This window comes from Falco cherrug, chromosome Z (genome assembly GCF_023634085.1).
Source record: "Falco cherrug isolate bFalChe1 chromosome Z, bFalChe1.pri, whole genome shotgun sequence".
Lineage (NCBI taxonomy): Eukaryota > Metazoa > Chordata > Aves > Falconiformes > Falconidae > Falco > Falco cherrug.
Window position 1 is genome coordinate 20,286,386 of NC_073720.1, and position 22,090 is coordinate 20,308,475.

Sequence of the window (22,090 nt, forward strand, 5' to 3'; positions counted from 1 at the left end):
TCACACTCCCTTTCAGTAAGTTGCTATATTGTTCTTAGAGAGAAAAACAAGAGTGAAACTCTTGTGTCTGTTCCCTTGTAATCTGGAAATCTATAGCTTCCAGTGGAAAAAACCTTCCACAGTTTATTGATAGCTATGCTTATATCCGTGCCTTTGTCTCACAGAACAGAAGGAATAATAAGCACCTAGGCTGAAAGAGATGTAACAGCCGGTGGTAGCAGTAGGATAAAAGAAAACTGAGCTAATGCTGGTCTCCTGACTCTGAAATAGTAGAGTTGCTTTCTCCTGCGGAGTAAACAGATAGTGGTGCTTACAATAGATGTAACTGCTGATCCAGGTAAGAGCCATCTTGTCAATTTAGTAGTCTGCAAGAATATAAGAAAAAGAGCTGACAACTGCAATAATTTTGGTAGCTTTTCGTAAGTGATGTACAAGAAGAGGTTTAACAGGTCTTTCTCACTTCATTACTATATTTCCTTTGAGCAAGGGTTCACCTGGAAAATCAATAATATTAAACCCCTCAGTCTGGTGTCAGGCCTGAGGTAGGTAAATATATTTGTTTTCCAGTTAGAGTCAGGAAAAATTGAGCCATGAAATCATGGTGATTTATTCGAGGTCAGAAAAATCCTCTGTAGCACAGCCAGGAAGAATACCCAAATTAGACATCAAAGTACTGACACTAAAGAGCATCTGAGGTCACAAATTGAACTGATATTAATACTTAATACAAGAGGTACAAACTAGTGACAAAAAGAATCATGGCAGCAGGTTGATTTCTGCTGTACAAGGCCCACAATCTAGTTTGCTGATTGCTCTGTTCCTTGTCTGTTTCATATTATACGGTAAATTCTTTGGGGAGAGATGACCTTTTTGCTTTAGTGGGTAGACCAAAAGGTTCCCCAGTTCATGAGTAGATGCTACAGCAAGAAAGTTGGTAACTATGATGAATGTGGCTAGACAGTGCAGGTCTGTTAGAAGAAACATCAGTATTGTTAGTTCTTAAAAATCAACAGAGAACTGTTATTATGTGCTTTGGCAGAAAAAGACCCGGAGGTTTAAATACAGCTCTTTTCTTATATAATGTGTCTGACACCTTGATCAAGATGTAGTCTTAAGTTTTGTGGATCCAAAATACTTTTTTAACAAAGTTCAGTTCTGTGTGAACTAAGAAACCTTTAAACACATTTTTCCATGGAAATAAAAGCTGAAACTAATAGGTAAACCAGTAAGAAAAACACTGAAATAACAGTGAGATTAGACATTCCCAGCACCTGAACTAAACCCACAGAATTCCCTGTAACAGGCTCTGGTTTTACTCAGCTTTCTCTCTCCTAAAAATTCATATGGCATTCTGATTTTCTGAAGTGGAATCTCTTCCAGAAGGCATACCTGCTATGCTATGAAGTAAGAACTGAGCCTCAGCAAGATGGCAAAGCATTTCTGCAGCCAACATAGACACCAGCAGATTTTCAGCAGGTCCTAAGGAACAAGAATGAAAAGGGCCTCAGACTCTATGTCCTCATTTAGTTGCTTGACTTCTCCATTACACAGAGGAATAAACAGGAAAGGCTTATGGTTTAAGAGCAGGTTTGTTTTCCCTTTCTCACAACAGAAAGAATGAACAGAAGATCAAGGTGGGGATAAGTCTTTCTACACAGAAGAACAAGATGGGGACAATCTAGTTTGTATACAGCATTAAAGCACTTTTTGCATGTTTAGTCAAGACCAGAAGCTATGGACTGTGTTATCTCTCATATTTATTCTGTTTGTGGATGATAATGCCTAGGTTATGTATTCAGGGGCACGGCAGATTCCTATCTCTAGCATGTTGAAAATTGTTGGTTATTCATGACACTGTTACAGGTTTTGTGCAACAAGGAAACTCCTTGGCTTGCAAAAACTTCGCGTGTTCCTAAACAGACGTTTCTTTGTGTACAACAGTTGGTGTTCCAAATGTTGCACGATGCTAATTTGAGGCCAAAGGCTTCTGTTTCATAACAAACCCTTGGTGCCACTACTTGGGACTTAGGGGAAATAGGCCCACTGAAAACTGCTCAAAGCCTCATGTTACCCTCCAGAACTGTATTTTAGATGAGCTGAGAAACAATCTGTGCAAGAGGTAACTGAGTATCTTTCTTTTCTCTTCAGTAAGTTTTATGCTTTTTTACAATCAGGTCAACTCATATTAAGTGCAAAAGGATTTTAAGAGCAGATCACAGGAAAACACAGATGTCAGTCAACATGTTCAGTTACTGATTTCAGAATTCAGTACCTCTAGCAGAGCCTCCCTATTGTGCATAAATCTATGTTGCATACAGATACTGCATTATCTAGCGCTCTGCAGTGAAGCACGGCAGGTGTTTTCTTGCTTGACACTGTACTGTCCTGGTCAAGGCAGAGTGGAGAAACATCCACTTCAAACAATAAGGTGAATATAAAGATCATAGGCAAAATGTAATTTATTAGAGTTGGACAAGGGGACATGCCATGTATTCTTTAATGACTACATAGTGAGTTTTTTCCACTTTCCATCTTATCCAAAAGTAACTCAAAACCTTGATAATGCTGACCTTACTCAAAAGGCAAAGTTGTGCCTTAACAGGGATGGTGACAGCACTTGTCCACGCTTAATTATTTCTTATACTGGTGCCTCCCACTGTTCCTGGATTTCATGTTTTGCCCTGTTCTTAGCTGCCTTGCGGAAAGCATGTCACCTCAGTGCACATGCACATTCCTCAGTACCCCATCACCACTCTGACATTTGGCCTTGAATTTCCCAAGTTTTCTTCTCCTTTAAGCCTTGTTGGAGCCTTAGCATCTGGCAGAGGTGTCTCCCAGGACTCGTCAGAACAAAAGGATGCGTATGCACCTCTTATCTCCTAGATTTACTTTAATTAGGGATTTGCTTTTTCTTCTCTGTATTGTTTACCAACCAATTGCTATTAAAAGCTGTATTCCTTCTCCATGTGACAAGTTTTTAATAAATTCCTAAAGCTGTTTTCTTCTTCTGTTTAAAATACTTCAAAAGCATAAGGTGTTGGGGTTTTTTCCTGTGAATGTGATTTTATGGCAAAGAGGAATATTTGAAAAGATATAATAGTGGACTGTTGAAGACCAGAGGATCCTGCATACATGCAGGTTACACTGCCAACAACTGGTAATAATTTGAGTTCATTTCAACCGTCTGCTTCAGAATTTGCATGCAACTAATCTCATGTTGCTTCTGCAAAGTACATATTTTCTTCTTCTCTGCATTTAGTAACATCTCTTTAACAATAAGACTTGCTCTAGGAATATTCCAGAAAACTGTACCTGATTTATAGTAGCAGCTTTAAATAAGTGTCAGATACTATCTTTATGAAATTCAGAATTAGTTTCTCGGAACAACACCCCTGAGTTGTACATCACAAGAGGATATTTAGATGACCTGCTTATCCCAAAGATGACAATGAACATAACTGACTTTCTCACAGCGTCATCCTTCACTGAAAAACCTTCCTAAGGGTAGTTAGTGTGGCATCCTGACAGACCACCTAAGTGAATCACTTCGTGTGACCTCGAAGTCATGTGTATACTGCTGCTATTCTGCAATAAAATGGAGTACAAGTAGTCTCCTTGGGCTTTTTGCTCCTACAAGTCTGGTGGGAAAGATCTCTTCTAATCTGCTCCAGGCATCCTTCAGTGAGGATTCTACATTTAGGTCAGGCTCTGATCACATATGTAAGGCAAAAAAGAATCTGCTTCTGTTAGGAGGTAATTCTCACCTAACTAGTGCTTTGGATCAAAGCAGTGATCTCAGCAAAGTGCCCATACTAATGTAATTGCAGAGCTGCTTAGCTAATGTTTACACTTGAGTGATATATAGCAGTTTGTGAGAAATAAGCCTAAGATATTCAGCTAAAGAAAAGTGCCCTGAACTGTGCGACTTCTACTGTATTGAAAAACACTGCCCTGAAAACAACCTGGCATGCATAGCGATGTTTAGCTTTCCTTGCCTCAACTCAGATTAAATCAGCATTGAGATAGGGAGGCTTGTTCAACGGCAGCAAAACGGCACCTTTCTCACAGCTATGTACGCCCTTCTCTTCTTGCAAAATTGTATGCCCCTTCCCCGCAGCTCGGAGGCTGAAAGCAAAACCACCCAATTGCGGTCGAGTGGAAATCTAGACCAGGAGTACATTTTACTTGGACCTCCCCAAGGTTCTGGTCATGTGACGTCTCCCGCCTTTCTCCCAGTCTGTTGGGAAACAGCCGCAGCGTTAGGTATATGTGGCAGGCTATAACCTAAGGCTGCACGTGCGTAGGCACGCACAGATGGAAACGGGTGCGCTCCGACGAGACACCAACGCTTCCGAGTAGCCGAGGCATGGAAAGGTAGCCGAGGACGGGTGAAGCAGCGCCTGCCAAGCGAGGGCAGCCCGGAGGGGGACGCGCGAAGGCTTCAGCAAGGATGCGGGCTGACTCGTACTGATCGCAGAGAACGAGCAGGTGAGCCCGGGCACGGCAGCGGCTTCCCGGCGGCTCGCTGCGGCGCGGCCGGGCACGGCGGGCACTGCGCGCTCTCCCCGACCCTCTGCCGGCTCCCGGGGAGGACGCGGCCTGGGGGAGGTCTGGGGCTGCTGGGGACACGGGGGCAGGGCGGGGTGCTGCGGGATAGGGCGCGGCGCCGCCCGCAGCCGGCCGGCGTTTCGGGAAAGGCTTCCCCGCGCCGCCGCTCCTCACACGGCGGCGGCCGGCCCGCGCCGCGGCACCCCGCCCCGGGGCCGCCGGACCCCCGCCGCTCTCCCACACGTGGTAACGGCCGCGTGGGGGCAGGGACCTCCTCGCCGCCCGGCGCCTGTCGCCGGCTCCCGGGCTATGCGCGGCCCGGCCGGCCCTGTCCCGTGCGGCCCGGCCCGGCCTGCCGGCGGGCGGGTGGCCCGGGCCCTACCCCCGACGGGCGGGCGCGGCTCCCTCCAACCGCCAACACCTGCGCGGGGGCGGGCGGGGCGGGGCAGCGCGCGGGGCCCCGCCCCCGCTGCACCTACCGGCGGCCGCCCCGCCCTCGCCGCCCGCCGCCGCCAATCCGCGCCCGCCGCCCGCCCCCTCCCTACGCCGTTTTCGCAGGCAACGCCGTTTCCGCAGCGGGCTGGAGTGCTGGCTCCCCCCGGTCCTCCGGCAGCCCGATGTGACCCGCCAGAGAAAATGGCGGCGGCGGGCGGCAATCGCACCTCGTCGTCGGGATTATCCTCGGGCAGCGGCGCGGAGGCGGCCGCCGCCGGCGCCTGCGGGAGCCTGAAGGGCGGCGCGGTCGCGGGGAGCGTCGCCGGGAGCGGCGGGGGGCTCCTGCGGGAGGCGGGCGGCGGCGACGACTGCCGGGAGCAGCGCTCCGACTGGAGACGGAAGCAGCTGCGCAAAGTGCGGAGCGTGGAGCTGGACCGGCTGCCCGAGGCGCCCCTCTTCCCCGCCGCCGCCCCGGCCGCCGCCGCCTCCTCGCCGGAGCCCCCCGAGACGCTGCTGCTCCACTACCTGCCCGGGCCGCCGCGCTCCAGCCCCGCCAGCCCGGCTGCCTCCCCCAGCCGCTGCGCCGAGCTTCTGGAGCCGTTGCCGACGGGGAGCCCGGCGGGGACCGGCCCCGCCGCGGAGCGGAGGATGGAGCCGGCTCCCCCCTCGAGGTGAGGGGAGGGGGGGCAGGGCTCGACCCCGGGTGGCGGCGGGTGACAGCGGCGGTGGCGGGGCTGTTCCCGCGGGGAGAGCTCGGGGTGGGTTCCCGCTCCTCGCCGCGGGCGCCCGGCCGCCGCCTGGCCGTGGGCCGGCAGCGGATGCGGGGGCGGCGGGAGCTGCCCGCGGGGCTCGGGCAGGGGCTGGGGCGCGGCGGGCAGCCGTCGCCCGCCGCCCTCTCCCGGGACGCGGGGACACCCGGTGCGTGGGGGAAGGCGGGGTGGCGGCGGGCCGAGCTGTGCCGCCGTCCGTCCGCCCGCAGCTGTCAGCGGCGCGGGGCTGGCGAGGCCCGGTAGCCGGCTGCGGAGCAGCGGGGCAGGCTGCCTGGAGCCGAGCTGGGGCGGGGGGTGGTGGCGGCGGCGGGCGTGTGTTTGCGGGGGGTGCCCTCGCGTTTATCTGCGGCCGGAGCCCCGAGGGGCGCTGGGGTGCGGGTTCGGGGCGGCGGCGGGCCGGATGTGTCAGCCGCTGGGGCGCGGGGCCCGCTGACCGCCCGCAGCTCGGTGCTGGCGGTGCGGGCGGCGGCTGCGCCCCTGCCTGGCTGCTGGCCGGGCACCTGGCCGCCTCCTGCGCTGCCCCGGCAGCTTGCAGCAGAAACACGGAGTTAATTATTTTTTTTTTAAAGGACTCCTCCGAAGTCTAATTCCCCTTTGCTGTACGGAGGTATTGCGGAATTGATTTCTTTAATTCTTAGTAAGGGACGTGGGTAAGGCTTTCTACCATAAGTGCCCCCTCTCTTTTTTTCAAGGGAAAGCAATTTTGTAGTGGTTTGGTCTAGGTAATACATTTTGGTGGTTTCATTTAGAGCCCTGCATATGAAGGCTGTGTTTGCCTTCTGTACGGATTATTTAATAAGTCCTTTTTCATGAGGTTTTACAGAACTGCCCATATTTTGCCTAATCGACGTGTTTAGAAGCATTCAAGATGAAAGCAAACTCAGGTCCGTGGTGAAGCAGTTTTAAGTATTTCAGCACACGCTCCAGCTTTAGGTGCACTTGCGAGGTCTTAACAGCAGTGTGTGTGGGAAGGCACTGCAGTAGTGATGGTGTAATTTTGGTGTGAAGTTGACAATTTCCTATAGATTGTTTGTAAAGTTTTATATGATGTGGACTGCATAGTTTAAGGACTTGGTATTAACGCCCAAGGACCTATTTTAATGCTGTCTTGACAGTTTGGCCAGTTATTTAAACCTCATAAGAAATCTAATTCCAGTTTGGACACAAGTCGTGTATTCCTTTCAGTTGGGTCTTATGTCAGTCAAACCTCAGGGGTATTTTTTAAAAGGTTGACTTATCTTGGGGCTACTGTAATGAGAACTGTTTTCTAGACCAATGTCCTGTTCATATGAACTCTCAGGAATTTGGATGGATTTTGGTCTGTTTCTAGGGCAGTGTAAAAAAATAACTTGGTATGGTGTGGTTATAACAGGTAAGATTTCCCACTAATCCTTCTGTAAGTACAGAGGCATTTAAGTGTTTTCTTGAGGGAATAATGTATGAGTTTCAGCAAATAACTTGTCTTTTTATGACTCTTAGCACCGTCTTTGTCAAGTAATGAAGTTATAGTGTACTGTATCTCGTAATACAATTGTAACCAGCCTCATGGTTTTCAAGGAAAATAAAGAATTGGTGTCGGAACATGTTTAAAACAATATAGAGTCTGGTGGTGATAGCAAGTGGGAGTTAGGCTCGATTTTAGAGGTTCAGGAAGGTCAATATACATTGCATTGATGCTAAAACGAAGTCCATCCTTGCTAGTCAGTCCCACAGCAACAATGACAGAACAGCCGTGGAATTTGTTCATTTCTAATGGACAGTTTTGCTTACTTTTAAAAGTACCTGCATTTGGACAAGTCAGTGTTTTGAATGTGTGTACAAGTTAAAACCCTTCTCCTAAATGCTCTGGCATTCCACTAGGAATGTTAAAAAAATTGTAAAAAATACTGAAATGCCAGATGCTTTTTCTCTTCATTACTTTAGCAATATAGTCTACTTTGACTTTATTGTAAGTACAGCTGAAAGTACATGGCAACATTAATGGTGATTATTCTTCAGATATATCCTATAAATGGTCATGTAGAGTGTCTCACTAATCCTATAAGTTGTGTTACCAGTAAACAGACGTTAACAAAGTACCACTTTGTCAGGCCATATCAAGAATTTAAAACATCTCTCTGCCCTTATTGTAATATTGACTTGTTCTAGCAGAAGGTGGGAGGTTAGTTTGTACGTGAGCAGCAGTTAGCATATTGCACACTAAATTTTTCCGTGCAGCTGTTGCCCAGACTTTTATTGAGGCGAACTGAAGGGCATAATCGAAATAATGTGTTATGTGGAGGTTTTCTATTCTGTTTTCAAATCCAGTAGTTGTCTACTGTTAAAAGATACTATGCGTGCTCCAATGTCCCCCTATCGGTCTCTTTGGTATTACAGTTACTTTCATTTTAAATAGTTTTTCTCTTTCTCTTTTTTTCTGGAAGACCTGCATGAGCCTCAGAATGAAGCTGAAAAGGGAAACCGACACTGCTGTTAAGTCCTAAATGTGAATACTACCATTTTTGTTTAATCTCTCAAGTATTCAGCTTGTCACAGCAGTAGAGCAAATATTTCGCTAAGAGTGAATGTTGCAAGCTATCTTTTTAAGAGCTGGGTGTTGTTCTAGGAAATAAAGCTTCAACATGAAGCACTTCAGACCATATCTGTACTGACAGTATATTGATTTGGTTTATATAAAAAGTCCCAAACAATGAGCTCAGCAATAACAGTCTTACAATTTCTTGTAACTTGAGGGAAATCTATGGAAGCAAAATGCACCTTCTTCCCTGCAATGTTAACAATGTTCTTTTAAAAATTGCAGACCCTGTAAGTGATGTTTATTTGTGTCTGAAATTGATGTAGGTCACCAGTTACATCCCCAGCTACAGGATACTGCCATAACCACGTTTCTATAAAAATTAAAAGCAGTAAATGCTGCAATTCATCTCCTCTGCATACAGTAACCATGTACTGTGTGACTTGTGTGAAGATTAAGTGTTTGAACTTGAAAATGTGTGTGCTAGATAGGGCAGACTTGTCAGATAGCTCAGCTGCAATACAACCTTTGTAGATATTTGTACTGTATTTTCTGCAGTTGCTGTTTGACACCTGCTAGAGACACCAAAGACTCTGAAACTGAAGTTTTGACTATGTATAAGTGTACTAGTAAAAGCTTCGTGGTTTTAGCTCTGCTTATGTATTTGTAGTGCCTTTTGTTGACTGAGGAAGATGTGTTTTAACTGGACAGTGGGGAGGGAACAGAGGGAGGGCATGTGAAAAGCACAGCATGGCCAAGGTTTTACTTTTGTGGTGGGGTTTTTTTTAAATGCTGATAACTTCATGGTCAAGATGTAGCAGAGTATAAAACACAGCTTACTGTTGACCTTGGCTGTTCTTGACTAAGGTAGAACATAATTTTGTGTTTTAACCAAGTCTGTGATGCTGGATATTTTTAACTGGCAGCTTAAATAAACTACCAGATTTTCTGCTTCCAGTTTGAGCTGCATAGTACTGCAAGAGAAAATTCTCTTCCTACCTCTTTAGAGCTCTGTGGCTTGAGAGTACTTTTGGAAGAGGGTCACCCTCCACTATGTCTGATTTTTATCACTCTTAGTTATTGCAAGGGGTAGGGTTCTGCTTAAATGGTCTGATCTGGTATGGCAGTTTCTTTGTTCCTGTGCAAAGTAAATAGATTGTAACTAACTGATCTGGAGCTTTCTGTCTCACTGGATTTAGTGATACTAAAGGTTCAGTCTCCACTGTCACTCAGTGGAGTCTAAGTACTGCTCAGTCCAATACCTTTGTGTAGATCCGTGCAATTGTGCCTTACCCAAAGGTCAAACATCTAGACTACAAGATTTAAAGATCTCTTTTTTTTTCCTTGTGTATGATGGATTTGAACTTGCCGGGATTTTCTAGTGCACTAATGCATTTTTGTTTGAAGTTGAAGTAAAGGTGATGGTGCAGGAGAGGATGAGGCAGGAGTGGAAGCAAGTGACGGGGTGGGGGGGTGGGGTGGGGGGTGAGGTGACTGTGGGAATGCATCTGTTGGCTTTTGCCAGCTTCCAGTATTGGTGAAACTTGGCTTCAGCTTGTTTAAAATAGAAATTATACATTGCCATGTAGCTGTTGTTTAAACAAACTTGTAAAACTGGTCTTCAGCAGCAGTAGTGATAAGAGAACTGATCTGGTTTGAGGTCTGGATTTCTAATGCTAACCTCTGTGTTCTTGGAGGCTTCTCTGCAAAGACCTAAGGGTCGTCTTATTTTACTTTTTATCTGCTCTGCTCTCACTTAAAACTCTAGAATTACAATTCATTCTTTTTCTTAAGGCAGGGTGGACAGAAAGACTTTAAGAAGGCTTCATTACTTGTTTCCATAGGACTAGGAGAACATAGTTAAGTGGGAAGTTGCTTTCTGTTGCTTCCCTCCCTTTTTATCTTTACCTGGAGGCCGAGTGCATTGCCTGCAGGATGTTTCTGATTTCCTGTCTCGCCCCACTGTAGAACTGGAGAATCCTGCTTAGCGGTGAATAGTCATGATTATTTTTTTCCTGTAAGATGTACTTCAGAGTTTTCTGTGTTTTGGGCTTTTTTAATTTGTTTCTTGGTTTGTGGAGTTCTGGTTTTGTTTTTTTTTGTTTTGGTTGGCTTTTGAGTGTTTTGTTGTTTTTTGTTCTGTTTTTAAGATCGATTTTGTTGGATCTTGGCAGAAAAATGACCTAAAAAAAGCAGCTTTACTTACTTGATACTTGAGTATTTTGGAATTGGGAATTGTTTACCTTTTATTTAGAAAGTGATGAAACACTTCTCAAGTTTTCTTAAAAGCAGATAGTCCCATCACTCCCTCAGTTTTGCTCAGAAATATCCATTTTTTTTTGATGGTACTCGGCATCTGATGACTAAGGAGTTGAAGGTGTTTGCAAAAAGTTTTTCTTTTTTCCTTAAACTTAGAATGTCACTGTTTCTCTGCTATGAGATTAAACTGGAATTCGTCAGTCTACATTTATTTCTTTTGTGTCCCTGAAGTGTAAACTGCTCACATCATTCACGGAAAAACAACATAATACTGTTCCTTCTTATCTATCTTGTCCTAATGTTCTTATTTGTAGTGGAATGGCTGCTACTATTATGCTGGGTGACTTCAATTTTTGCCTAGTATTTCTCATCAATAGATTTCACGCTGCTGTTGATACTGCAGCTCCTTATAACTTGTTCAGGGTCACTGTGGAAGGTGTGAGTAGAGTGCTGGAAAAATGAGTTGTCTGCTAGACCACACTGACATATGACCATATCTGATATCGTGCTTTCTGAGCTCCTCGCATCTTCTTGAGCATCCAGTCATCTTGCTTTTGTGCAAACTGAAATGAGTCTTTGCTCAGCTGTCAGCAGTGATGATCAGATCCTTCTGTGAGTTGGTGGTTTACCCTCAAAGATATGCAACTAATACTCCCTTTTTTGGCTCACAGATATGTATTTAATTTCACTAGTTATTTCTCTCAAATACCCTCTTACACCCTGAGGATTTTTTATAAGTCATATGTGACTGTCATGCTTGTTTTATCTTCAGGATTGTTCTTTTCAGATATTGAAAGGGCTTGGTGTCAATATTTCAAGTGTTGAGGGAAAAATATATAATAGCAAATTAAGATTTTTTTGTTTTTTTAAACAAATCATCAGTGTTATCTCCCATTCTACTACTAATAAATGTGTGCAGATTTTTATTTTAGTAATTCTTTGCGTTCTTTAAAAGGGAAGCTTCAAAGCTCAGTGGATAATAGGGTTTCCCCATTGCCTTCAGATAATGCTTAAATCTTCTGTATCTGGAGAAGCATACAAAATGCAGATACCTGAAATGTGTGGTGAAACTGGCAGAAACTCCAGTTTGCAGTTCTTATAGAGTTTATTGAGCTTGCCAGATTAATACAGTCTAGCAGGTAAGTGTATATTTGTAATGGTTAAGACAATATTCTAATTCCTTTGAATTATGATAGTACCTTAATTTCTGGTTGCTGAATATGTACTTTGAAAATTCACATGTAGTCAGTGACCATTTTCTCAGTTTACCAATATTTTACACTTTTTTTTTTTTTTACTACCATGTTTTTAGACTTTAGAGTGGCCAGGTATGATACAAATATTCCTCTCGGGCTTTTTTTCCTCTTGCTGCAAGTTTTAACTTTACCACCAGATATGTAATCACTATCTTAAGTGTTCCCATAAGATACATCTGAAATGTTTGTTATTTTGCTAAAGTAAATGCTTCTGCAGATGCCTAGCCTATGACTAAAGACTTGCTTGCTTAATGTAAGAAAATCCATGCTAGTCCCAACTGCAGTAAGCTCGCATGCATGAATGAAGCATGGTGCTAATGTGTTCTTAAAAGTTTGGAAAGGATCTCCTATATTAAGGATTGATGTTGCTTATTAATTTTGTTGGATTATTCATACAAATAAAACATAGGTGATGGCTTCCATAGATGTGTAAATTTCTTTGGCTGTTCAGACTTGAAATGGAAATGTGAACAGCTGATTTTTAAATGGAGTGCAGCTGGATGGTGTTTCTCTTAAACTGTATTATTATACATAAGTTTATTTTTTAAAAGTTACTTCAATGATGTCTACATACAGTTCCAGAAAATAAGCTTTTCTGTAAATCTAGAACTGATGTTATTTTGAGTTTTTAACTGAAAGTTCTGCGTGTATTTTTAATAAATAGTTTAATACAGTAGGTTTCCTGATCTTTGCAGGCATATTGAATGCCCCCCAGGCTGTAGGAAGCAGCGGGGCACTCCAGTTTCTGTTAGGTTTTCCATGGTAAACGTGGAAACTAGTTCTTCTATACTGCCCAGCAGACACAGCTAGGCTTTTCACTGCCTGTTCTGCAGTGGTGGCTGCTGGCTTCTGGCAAGGTCACTGTAACCAGCAGAACTAGCTTTGTCTTTGAACTTCCCAGGTTAGGGCCAGGATCTCCTGCACTAGTACGTTCTGCTCCACACAGCCTTGTTCACACCTTCTTCAAACATGACCCTAAAACTGAGAGTTCCAGTTTTGTTCCCTGACAAGAATTTACTGAGTTGCAACTGTATGTACATTTCTTATCCCTCCCAGAGGCTCTTGGGAAGAAAGAGCAGGGTTACATGGGGAAAGGGGTCTTACAGAAGTGTGGATTGTTCTCTATATTTGCTTTAAGCCAGTATTACATGAAGAGGGAGAAGAAGCAGCTCCCTCCTGAGCCTTACATGCAAGAAAGCGTGAAGTACAACTCCTTAATCTGTGCAGATCTCTGTGCAAAGTTGTAGGGTGCTTTCATGTAGGGATGTGTTCAGTATTGTAAACCAACATACACTAATACCCTCAGCAAGCTGAGCTGAGGAGAAGCATTTATGACTGGCAAAGTGTTTGGCTTGGGTAATACAGGGCAAATTAGAATTGTTACAGTGGTGTAGTGCCTGACGATTGCTTTTGGCGTCTGCTACAAGTCAGAATGCCTCCACTTGAAATGGTTACTGTTGTCAGTCATTTCAGCTATATTGTTGATAGTGAAGGATTCGATTCTTAGAAAGCAAGCTTTTTTTCCTTGTATAGGTACTTCAAAGTCTTATGGGTCCAAGTGACTTTCTTGAGAATATAAAACATGAGGGAAAGGATTAGAAAGCAGCAGATCAGTAAAATAAACAAATGTGTACCATTTCCTTGTACCTGGGGTGCTGTCATTTCAGCCCAAAACAATTTCTTAGGCAAAGATTTTTTTTCTATCCACAAAGGAAGTCAGGGTTTGCAGGCTGCATTTTTAGACTCCTACAAATTCCGTTTCTTCAGTGGAAGCTGGACTTCCCTTTCTAAGGAAAAAAAAATGTTGAAAGGGTTTGAGCTGAAAGTTGCCCTATGATATCCATGGGAGGTCTTGATGATGTCTTACTCAAATGTTTACTGTCTGTACCAAATATGTCAGTTTCAGTAAGTTTCCTTGGCTGTTGCTCTTGGGATACGCTAAGTAATAGAAGTTTACTAAAGACTTCACAAACCTTTGAAAACTCTGGCATTTCTCAGAAAGACAGTCTTTAACCAAACTATTCCTATTTTCTCTAATTGGTGATACTGAACTAATGGAACTGTTTAATGTTCATCTTTCTAAACTCTTTTGGAGTATAATTATATTTGGTCTTGAAATTAAGTTATTAACATGAAAAATTTTGAAGTATATATTAGCTCTTTAGAAAGTTGTATGTACGGTAAGAGGAACAGTACTACTGTGTCTTCGGTTTTGTCTTTTAAGCATGTGGTTACGTTCCAGCATGTTCAGGTACCAATGGTAAGCCATCTTGTTTTGGTAAATATGCTGAAGTATGTAATTCCCCTTAGCACCTCAGCAGAAAATTAGTATGCTCTACTATTTGCTTGTTCTGACTTGCTCTGAGCAGCATGTTCATGGCGGTATTTTACAGTTCTGCCACTAGCGAGGATGCCCAGCAAAGCCAAATGGGGAAGGACGATTGCTTTGGCATTTTGAAATCAGCTATGTGTGAATTACATTACTGTATTTTAAAATTTCAAATGGGAATATAGGTCTAGTGCCAGGGCAGGCCACATGTAGACCCTGGGAATCCAGACTGCAGGGGAGAGCACAGCCAGAACTTTCAGGCTTTTGGCTTTCTTTCAGCCCACAGGGTGGACTGCCGAGGAACTAGCAAGGGGAACTAGTAGGAAATCTGCCAGCTTCTACAGTGCAGACAGAGTTCCATAGGAGCCTCATCAAAGTGGGTCTCTGACTTTTTCTGAAATTATTTTTTAAAAAAAGTATTTCTTTCCAGGAAGCATGTATGCATAAGTATTTCCACTGTCTTTAAAGTATTCAATGTGCATAACTAATTGAGACCTAAATAACCATAAGTAGCTGAGACTTAAACAAAAATACAGGTTTTAATTGTGTGAGTGGCCTCTAATAAAACCCTTACGCAAAGGTGGAGCCTTACAGGCTTGATTGGGACTCTTTGTGAGCACGTGTTCATTTCTTGTGTATCTGTCCCAGTTGTGGGATTGATGCCTTAGACTGAAATAAAGCAAGGTTTATCACTGAGTAGGTGAAACTTCTCTAATCTGGGTTTCATTTGAAACATGAATCCCAATGCAGAGGAAAATCGGGACCCGAATTACCACTACACCCACCTTGGAATTACGTATGACTCCTGCAGGGTTCTGGGTGAAGCTTCTGTGCCTGTCAGTTTTGTCAAGTTGCTGGCAGCAGGGCAGTGCTGGCATAACCAGTTGTACTCACAACGGTGAGGCAAGTGCTGTGCATCTTGACCCTCGGCTACATAAAACTTGGTATGGAACACGTAGGGTTAGTGAGGTGGACCATCTCTTCAGGCAGTAGGTACCTATAGGGCCTGGGGAAAAGCAAAATTCAAGATCTGGTAGGGTAGTATGTGTTACAAACTGCAAGACCTCCTGGTTCTAACAGAATCTTCATTTAAAAACGTGTGTTTCAATTTACTTATGTTTAGTGCTCTTAGTTTGCTTCTGCCTACACCATGCTGATAGTGTTTTGGTATGTGTTGATTTGTGCAAGATCTAAAAATGGAGAGTTTCTGTCACGATTAAAACCTGGATTCAAAGGATGTAACAGTTAAAGTTGTCAAAAGTAAATATTATTTTTTCTTTAATAAACCTAGGACCTTTTAAACTATAAAAAATACTGTTTGATTCTTCTAACTTATTGGGAGATAATTCAGCTCTGTTCCTATTAATGTTTGTAAAGGAAAAGCTACTGAATGAATTTACCTTCTCCAGTTACCATTGGTACAATCTGTACATTAAGTTTCTCTGATTGTAGAGCCAAAAGGGCTACACATCTCACTGACTAGCACAACTAGTAAGTATGTAAACAAAGCCAAAAACAGATAGAAGACTGATTTGTGCAATTGCAGCATTTTCAGATCTGTGAAACATTGATATCTATGCAAAAAGAGCTCTACTGGTTATACTAGTTGGGAGCAGCTGTGCTCTGTCTCCCCTCTGTGGGAAGAACACAGCTTGTGTTGTGGGAGCTGGTACCTTAAGAAGAACAGGCTTTCTTTTTCTGTTAATCTTTAGTGTTTTAATTCTAAATTAATTTAATATTTATTATATTTTAACATTAATATATTAATATAATAGAATAATTAATATAGTTAAAAACATGTTAATTTTAAGTAATCTGTGAGGGAGAAGAAACTTACCTCTGGATTTCAAAATGCTTTCTTGTGCAGCAAATGTGATGACAAATTTTTGATTTGGTGGAGACACAAAACAGGGCTATGGTTTTAGCCCTAAAGAAATTTTTATAACTGTTTTGTTTGCTTGAAATGACAAATAATTAATGTGTAAGCACAAACGCAGTCAAAGTTTTCACTGTAGTTATAACTAGGCAAGATTTTGGCATTTGTCCGTAACAGTCTTATCCAATCTTTCCTCAAGTTCCTGTACAATCACTTTCAGAAAATAAAAAATGCTATGTAGAACTTGCTCTTCCCCACCCCCCCCCCACCCCCCAAGAACTAATATCTCACTTTCTCTCCTGAAGGCCCAATGTCTGCTTAATTGCATTTCTGAGCCTTATTGTGACAAGGTCTGCATTTTGATACCTAAAAGGAAATAGGAAATGAGACAATATGGGTCTAGCACTGCTACTCCCTTTCCATGTTCAAATAAACGGCATGTTTTTATAACTGGGAGGGGATAAAGCTGGCTCTCCCAAGGGAAGTGGTTAGTGTAGCTGGTTCTTACCATGGTGACTTTTGATAAGGATTTGTTGGATTACTGTATACTTATTTGCAGTCAATAAAATAAACTGTAATTACAGGATTTAAAATGGTTGACTAAGTTTTAACTACATTAGTCCTTCAAAAGCTGCAAATGGGCAGTCAGAGTGTAAGAACTGAGAACTATGTTGTTCTGTATCCGTACAGCAGCTTGCTTCCAGCTTTGTGAATGTGCATGGCTGGCTGGCTAATGCTTAACCCTGTGTTAAGCAAGTAGATGGGAAGGCTGTCCCCGGAAAGTGTTGACCTTCCCTGTGTGCGGTGTCCAGAGAGATAGTTACAGGTCCTGTATCTGAATGTTCATGTAGTATTTCTTGTTAGAATTATGACTGAAGCTGACTGTGCAAATGCCTTCAGTTTTCCAGGATAGGATTATGTGGCAGTGTGTTCTTCATTGGCCTGTGCAGTCTGGGCTGAAGTCAGGCTTTTTCCAGCTCAGCTTCAAAGGTGTGTCTTCTTTCTGACATCTGCATGGACTTGGGGCTCCATCACCCTAGTCACAGATTGCCTGTCAGTTTAGTGTAGCAGTTAATTCAATGGGTGGTATCAGTCTTCAGCTTCTAGTTCACAGCAAGGTTGCTTCAAGTACCTAGTATAAAATTAACTTGTTGAGAAGTATTTCCATAGACAGTCCATTAGTGAGACACAAGGGCATGACTTGTTTCATGCACAGACTTTCCTCCAACTATAGTTTCACCAGACTTTCCTGGAAACTAGTTTTTATTTCTGGTCTTTTACATATGTGATGTAGTTTCATAGTGATTTGAAAAGCACTTACACACCTGTTTAAAGAAGTAAGACTGCTTTCTTGCTGTCCCATCTTGAGAGGCTGCTGCTGTGATGGAAGTCCTCATGATAATAAGTAAAATGAGTCTTGACATTTTTAGTGATCACAAATATTTGCTAATTCTTTGAATATTTTACTAAATTCAATAAGCAACTTACCTCTGTGTTAAAGCAAATACTTTTTACATGCTTTTCTTAGACATCTGTCTTGTAAAGGTTTTCCAGAATGGTATGCTTTTTATTGAGCTTAAATTCAACATAGTACAAATGCATTTCAGTGATGGTAGTTAAACCTGTAAGACATCTGATCATGCATTGGTTTGACATACTTCCTTTTATCATCTCTTAATATGTGGCAATGCCATTAAATGAGCACCTTCCAGAGTGCTTCCTTCCAGTAAGAGGTGTGGATTTCCTCCCCTTTTTTCATGCTTTCAAAGTAAAACTTACATTGAGTAGCAAAGTAGAGAAAATTAAATTGGATTGTGAATTTGTAGTCATCAGACAAATTATCAAATAGATTTCTTACTATGTCATGCTAACACAAGTTGTTTTTAACTAAGGTTGAGAGTCCATTTAGAGGAGTCATAACACAGCAGGGTGATCACAAATGGGACTTTAAACCCATACAGCTGCCGCACTACTTGGACTGCTTGCCAGTCACCTGTTTAATTTGTAGCTGCTTCATCCTTTCATATGCTGAAGCACAGCTGAGGGGTAAAAGCTTTCTTGGAGCATCTCAGGGAATTACTTATTCAGTTGTTACCGATTCCCTTAAGGTAAAAGATACTTGCTCTCTAACAGGGGGGGACAACTTCCTCTTTCTTAAGTTGATTCAGCAAAACCTTGCAGTCTTATTTCCCCCATTTTTATGATTTTTTATTACTAGAGGAGATATTACTGTTTCAAGTCACAGTCCTAGTTTGTGTTTCTTATGTTTAAGTGTGTTGATTAAAAAAAACCCCACAACACTCTGCTTTAGGTTACCACTGATTTTTATACGGATTCTAATTTTTTAGTTCTGAAGTGTGGACAACGTGCAACACAAACAAGAATGAATGTTCTTGAAGATAAAATTAAGTGAAAGGAAAATGAAGACCTAATTGAGTAAAACAGTTATGGCTACTTGCAAATAAATGGATTCAGTGTAAAAGTTACAGATTGGTCTAATGGATCTAGTACAAGGAGTGCGCAACTAATAACTTGGCTTCAGAAGGAAGAAATTAGAGCACAAAGACAGTCTTGAGCTGTGGAAGTTTAGATTTTTACAATGTGAAGATACTTTAATTGAGTGTACAGAGAATTTCTTTTAAAAAACAGTTCAAACAGAATGAGTTGTGCTTCATCAAATCCAAAACCGAAAAAAAGATTAGGTGTTGGGCCTCACCTGTGCTTTAAGTACATGTTGGTACTTGAATAGGATCACAAACCATAACCGAAACTTCTAGCTAACAATGTCTTCATCTTTTTCATATCCAGTTTTTCTCACTCATTGTAACCTCATTTTCCTGATGGTAAGGCTTCCCCCACCCCCACCAAGTGACTGCCATATCACTCATTCTGTGGAGGTTTTTTAATATTGGCATTTTAAAACACATTCTCATCTTCTGTTGAGGCTTTCTGGATTGACATATTTGTCTGAATGCTCATACAAAAAACCCACTTGTTACTCAAATTTCTCTTAAATTTCAATTAATAGTTCTGAATTTCTCCTGTCAGTATTTGATTTATGTGTTTTCTGGAAATGAATGCATCTTCTGTTCTTTTGCCTTTACTGTGCCCTCTTTGATTAAAATTGCTTATGCAGAAAGTGAATGTTGGATTTTAAATACAGCTGAAATGCAGAATCAGTTACTTAAATGTGAATCCTAGATTTGGTAATGGCTTTGGGAGGCTTTGCACTTTTTTATTTTTAGAAAATCAGGTTACTCCTATGAATACTTCCATATGACTTGGGAAGCTTTTGTAATGTGAAGGCAGGGAAGGGAACAATCTAGAAGAGCAGTCACTGGTAGTCTCTCACTTTCTTCAGAAGTGTAATGCCTGCTTTCTCTGAAGCTGGCAGTGGTACCAGATTAAGAGAAGAGTATGTTTATCATCCAGTTTGCTCAAAGTTAGGTGGTTTATTCTGACTTTTTTTAGGATTGAGTGCACATTATTAAACTTTATTTGCATTATTAATTTGAAGTTGGAAGCAGTTAAAAATCTTCTGAGAATAATGCCAGAATTTTACTTTTCTCAAAATATGTAACTTCCTTGAGGTGCTTTTTGTTAAATATTTTTGAAGAGACTAACTGGTTTTCATCCACCAGTTTGAAAACCAATAGATTTTTTTTTTTTATGGTAATCACTTTAACGAACCAGAATTTATTATTGCATGAAGAAAGTGTAAGATGATTGTGTACAGAAATACAAGTTTCAGTCAATGTTTGTTTAACCTTCCGTTAGACCAATGAAATAAAATGAACTGGAGAAGCTCTGGAAACTAGATTCAGACACACTTAAAGCACAGGTGCATTTAGTGTCTGTCTTGTTTTAGGGCATCATGGTGTTCAAAACTGCTGGAGAATCTTCATGAGCAATTAGTAATAAACCAAAGTAAAAACTTGCTGCAGGAATGTATGTATTTGTTTTAGAAATTCCTGTTAAAATTTAAGTGCAGAAAGAGCGTCCCCATCGATGGCTGAGGAGCTCCCTTGGGTGTCTGGGCCTCCTGCAAGAGAAAACGATTTCTCAGCCAGCCTCAAAGCTTGTAGTCAGTGTTGGTAGGGATTTGTGTATGACAGTGGGATATAGAGAGGAACAGAGACATGCCTTGGCTCTACTGAAACTCTGGAGCTGGTTCAGCATTGTCATTTATGGTCTATTCTTCTGGGTTTGCCTTCACTGTGCGCGTGTGTTTCAAGTATTTCCCATTCATTGTTCTTCACTGGGCTAAACAGTAGTGTGAAAGTTAAGGGGAAAAATATTTCTGTAATTAGGTTCTGTACTAGATTTTAGGTCAGTTTCAGGTTTTGGCTTCTTTCCTAAAAGGACAGACACCCATGGAATGCTAATTTAAATAAAGGTGTTCTTGTAGGTGCAAAATTATTTAGATTGCTTTCAAACATAAATAAGTACAGTGCATATTCTTCCTTAATTACACCCGTCTATGTCTAATATTGTTTAAAATCCCTTAAATTTACTAAATATTTTTTAATACTGTCTGCTACCAAGGAGTTCCTGCAGAGTACTTAGTTTTATTATTTTTCTGGGGTGTTTTCTTAAGGCTTTTGAATCGGAGAAATTGTATAATTTTGCAGTTTGCTTTCATTGCAGGATATACAAATCTTAACCTGCAGATTGGTATGAAATTTTCTGTCAGATAACCATTTACATTGCATTTAATTTGTGAATTAAAAAGGTGGCCTAGGCACACTGGTGTAAAAAACACCATGCAGGATTTGCTATGAAGTGAGAAACCTGGAAGCCGCCTGTGAAGAGTAACTGTTAAAAAAAGTGGAAAACAAATGCGGAAGTTAAAATTTTAACTTGTTCCACAGATTCAATCTCATATTTAGGCTTTTTTTTTTTTTTTTTTTTTTTTATCTTCGAAATGTTTTATTCCAGATGAAAAGGAAAAGAAATTGAAGCAGATCATTCTTGTTTCTGGACAGCAACGTATTCAGTCAGTCAGGAAAAGTTTGGACCCATCAGAAGTAAGGTTGCCTTTCAGTCCTGCAGTATAGGTTGGTTTCACAAGTGAAAAATACTGCAGAGTAGTGCAGTTGCAGCTCATGGGAATGAAGAATAGTATAGTAATTATGCTAGTAAGGCATAATGGCCTGTATCAGGAATTAATTCACAAAAATGCCTAAATAGTATCAAAGGATTGTTGTCATGTCTGATTTTTTAGCACTTCCTGGAAAAACAGTGCTTCAGTCTCCTGTCTCAATTTATTTCATTGCCTATTAATAAGCAAGGAGTTTACCAGCACACCTGGCATGTACCTCTGTGTCACTGCAGGTCACAATTATGAAATCCTTGAACACATGGAATGAAGTGCAAGGAGAGAATGTGTAGGTTGATTTTTGGGTTGTTTGGGGTTGGGTTTTTTTGGGTTTTTTTGGGGGGGGGGGGGGTTGAGGTAGGAGGGATATACAGGTATTGAAGTGATTACGTGTCTTTGATACTGTTTCAAGACTTTTAATTTTTTCTTCCAGATTTAGTGTTGTTTGCCTGCTTGCTTGGATAAATTGGTTGATTTGTGGGTCTGCCATTAATACTAGCATAACTCTAACGTCTTGTGATCTGGTGGCAAGTTAACAGTGTGCTTTGGTATGGTTTACACTAGAAGCCTTGCTTTTAATGATCAAATCAATTTGTGAAGCACTGAAGGGTTATACAGTGGAATACCATCTTACTAGTTTATAATTGTACTAACTACATATGAAAGCAGGAAAAGATTCAGACAAGGATAGCTGTTCCTCTACCCTGCCAGACACTAGTGGCACTTGTGTGTTGTGTTACATTAGACATATAATCATTTTTGCATATTGTTCTTGTACATTTGAATTCGACTGCCCTTCATAAGGGAGAAAAACTACAGATACTTTGATCGAGTAAACTAAAATATAAACTCCAGGTAACTAAATTGCTTCAAAAGTGGATTGTAATTTTTGTTGGCAGTGCTTTCATGCATGGGGTAGATTTTATGCTCTGCTTTCTTCTCAGAAAGAACACTGCTTTTAAACTAATGCTGTTACATCAATGTGAACACCTACCTTTGTTTAT

General features: G+C 42.0%; 1 protein-coding gene across 2 annotated transcripts in view; it reads left to right on the top strand.

The window, feature by feature from the left end:
* The first annotated feature begins 2,364 nt into the window (after nt 1–2,364).
* MAP3K1 (mitogen-activated protein kinase kinase kinase 1) overlaps nt 2,365–22,090 on the top strand; it is a 61,429-nt gene continuing 41,703 nt past the window's right edge. The window contains exon 1 of one of the 2 annotated variants that reach the window (XM_055698791.1): nt 2,365–4,488. Coding sequence is in view for 1 of the 2 variants with exons in the window: in XM_055698790.1 (XP_055554765.1) it covers nt 4,858–5,654 (797 nt within the window). In the remaining variant the exon portion in view is untranslated. Of the gene's footprint in view, nt 4,489–4,763; nt 5,655–22,090 lie in introns of those variants that run through there. The other variant, XM_055698790.1, reaches the window with a different exon arrangement.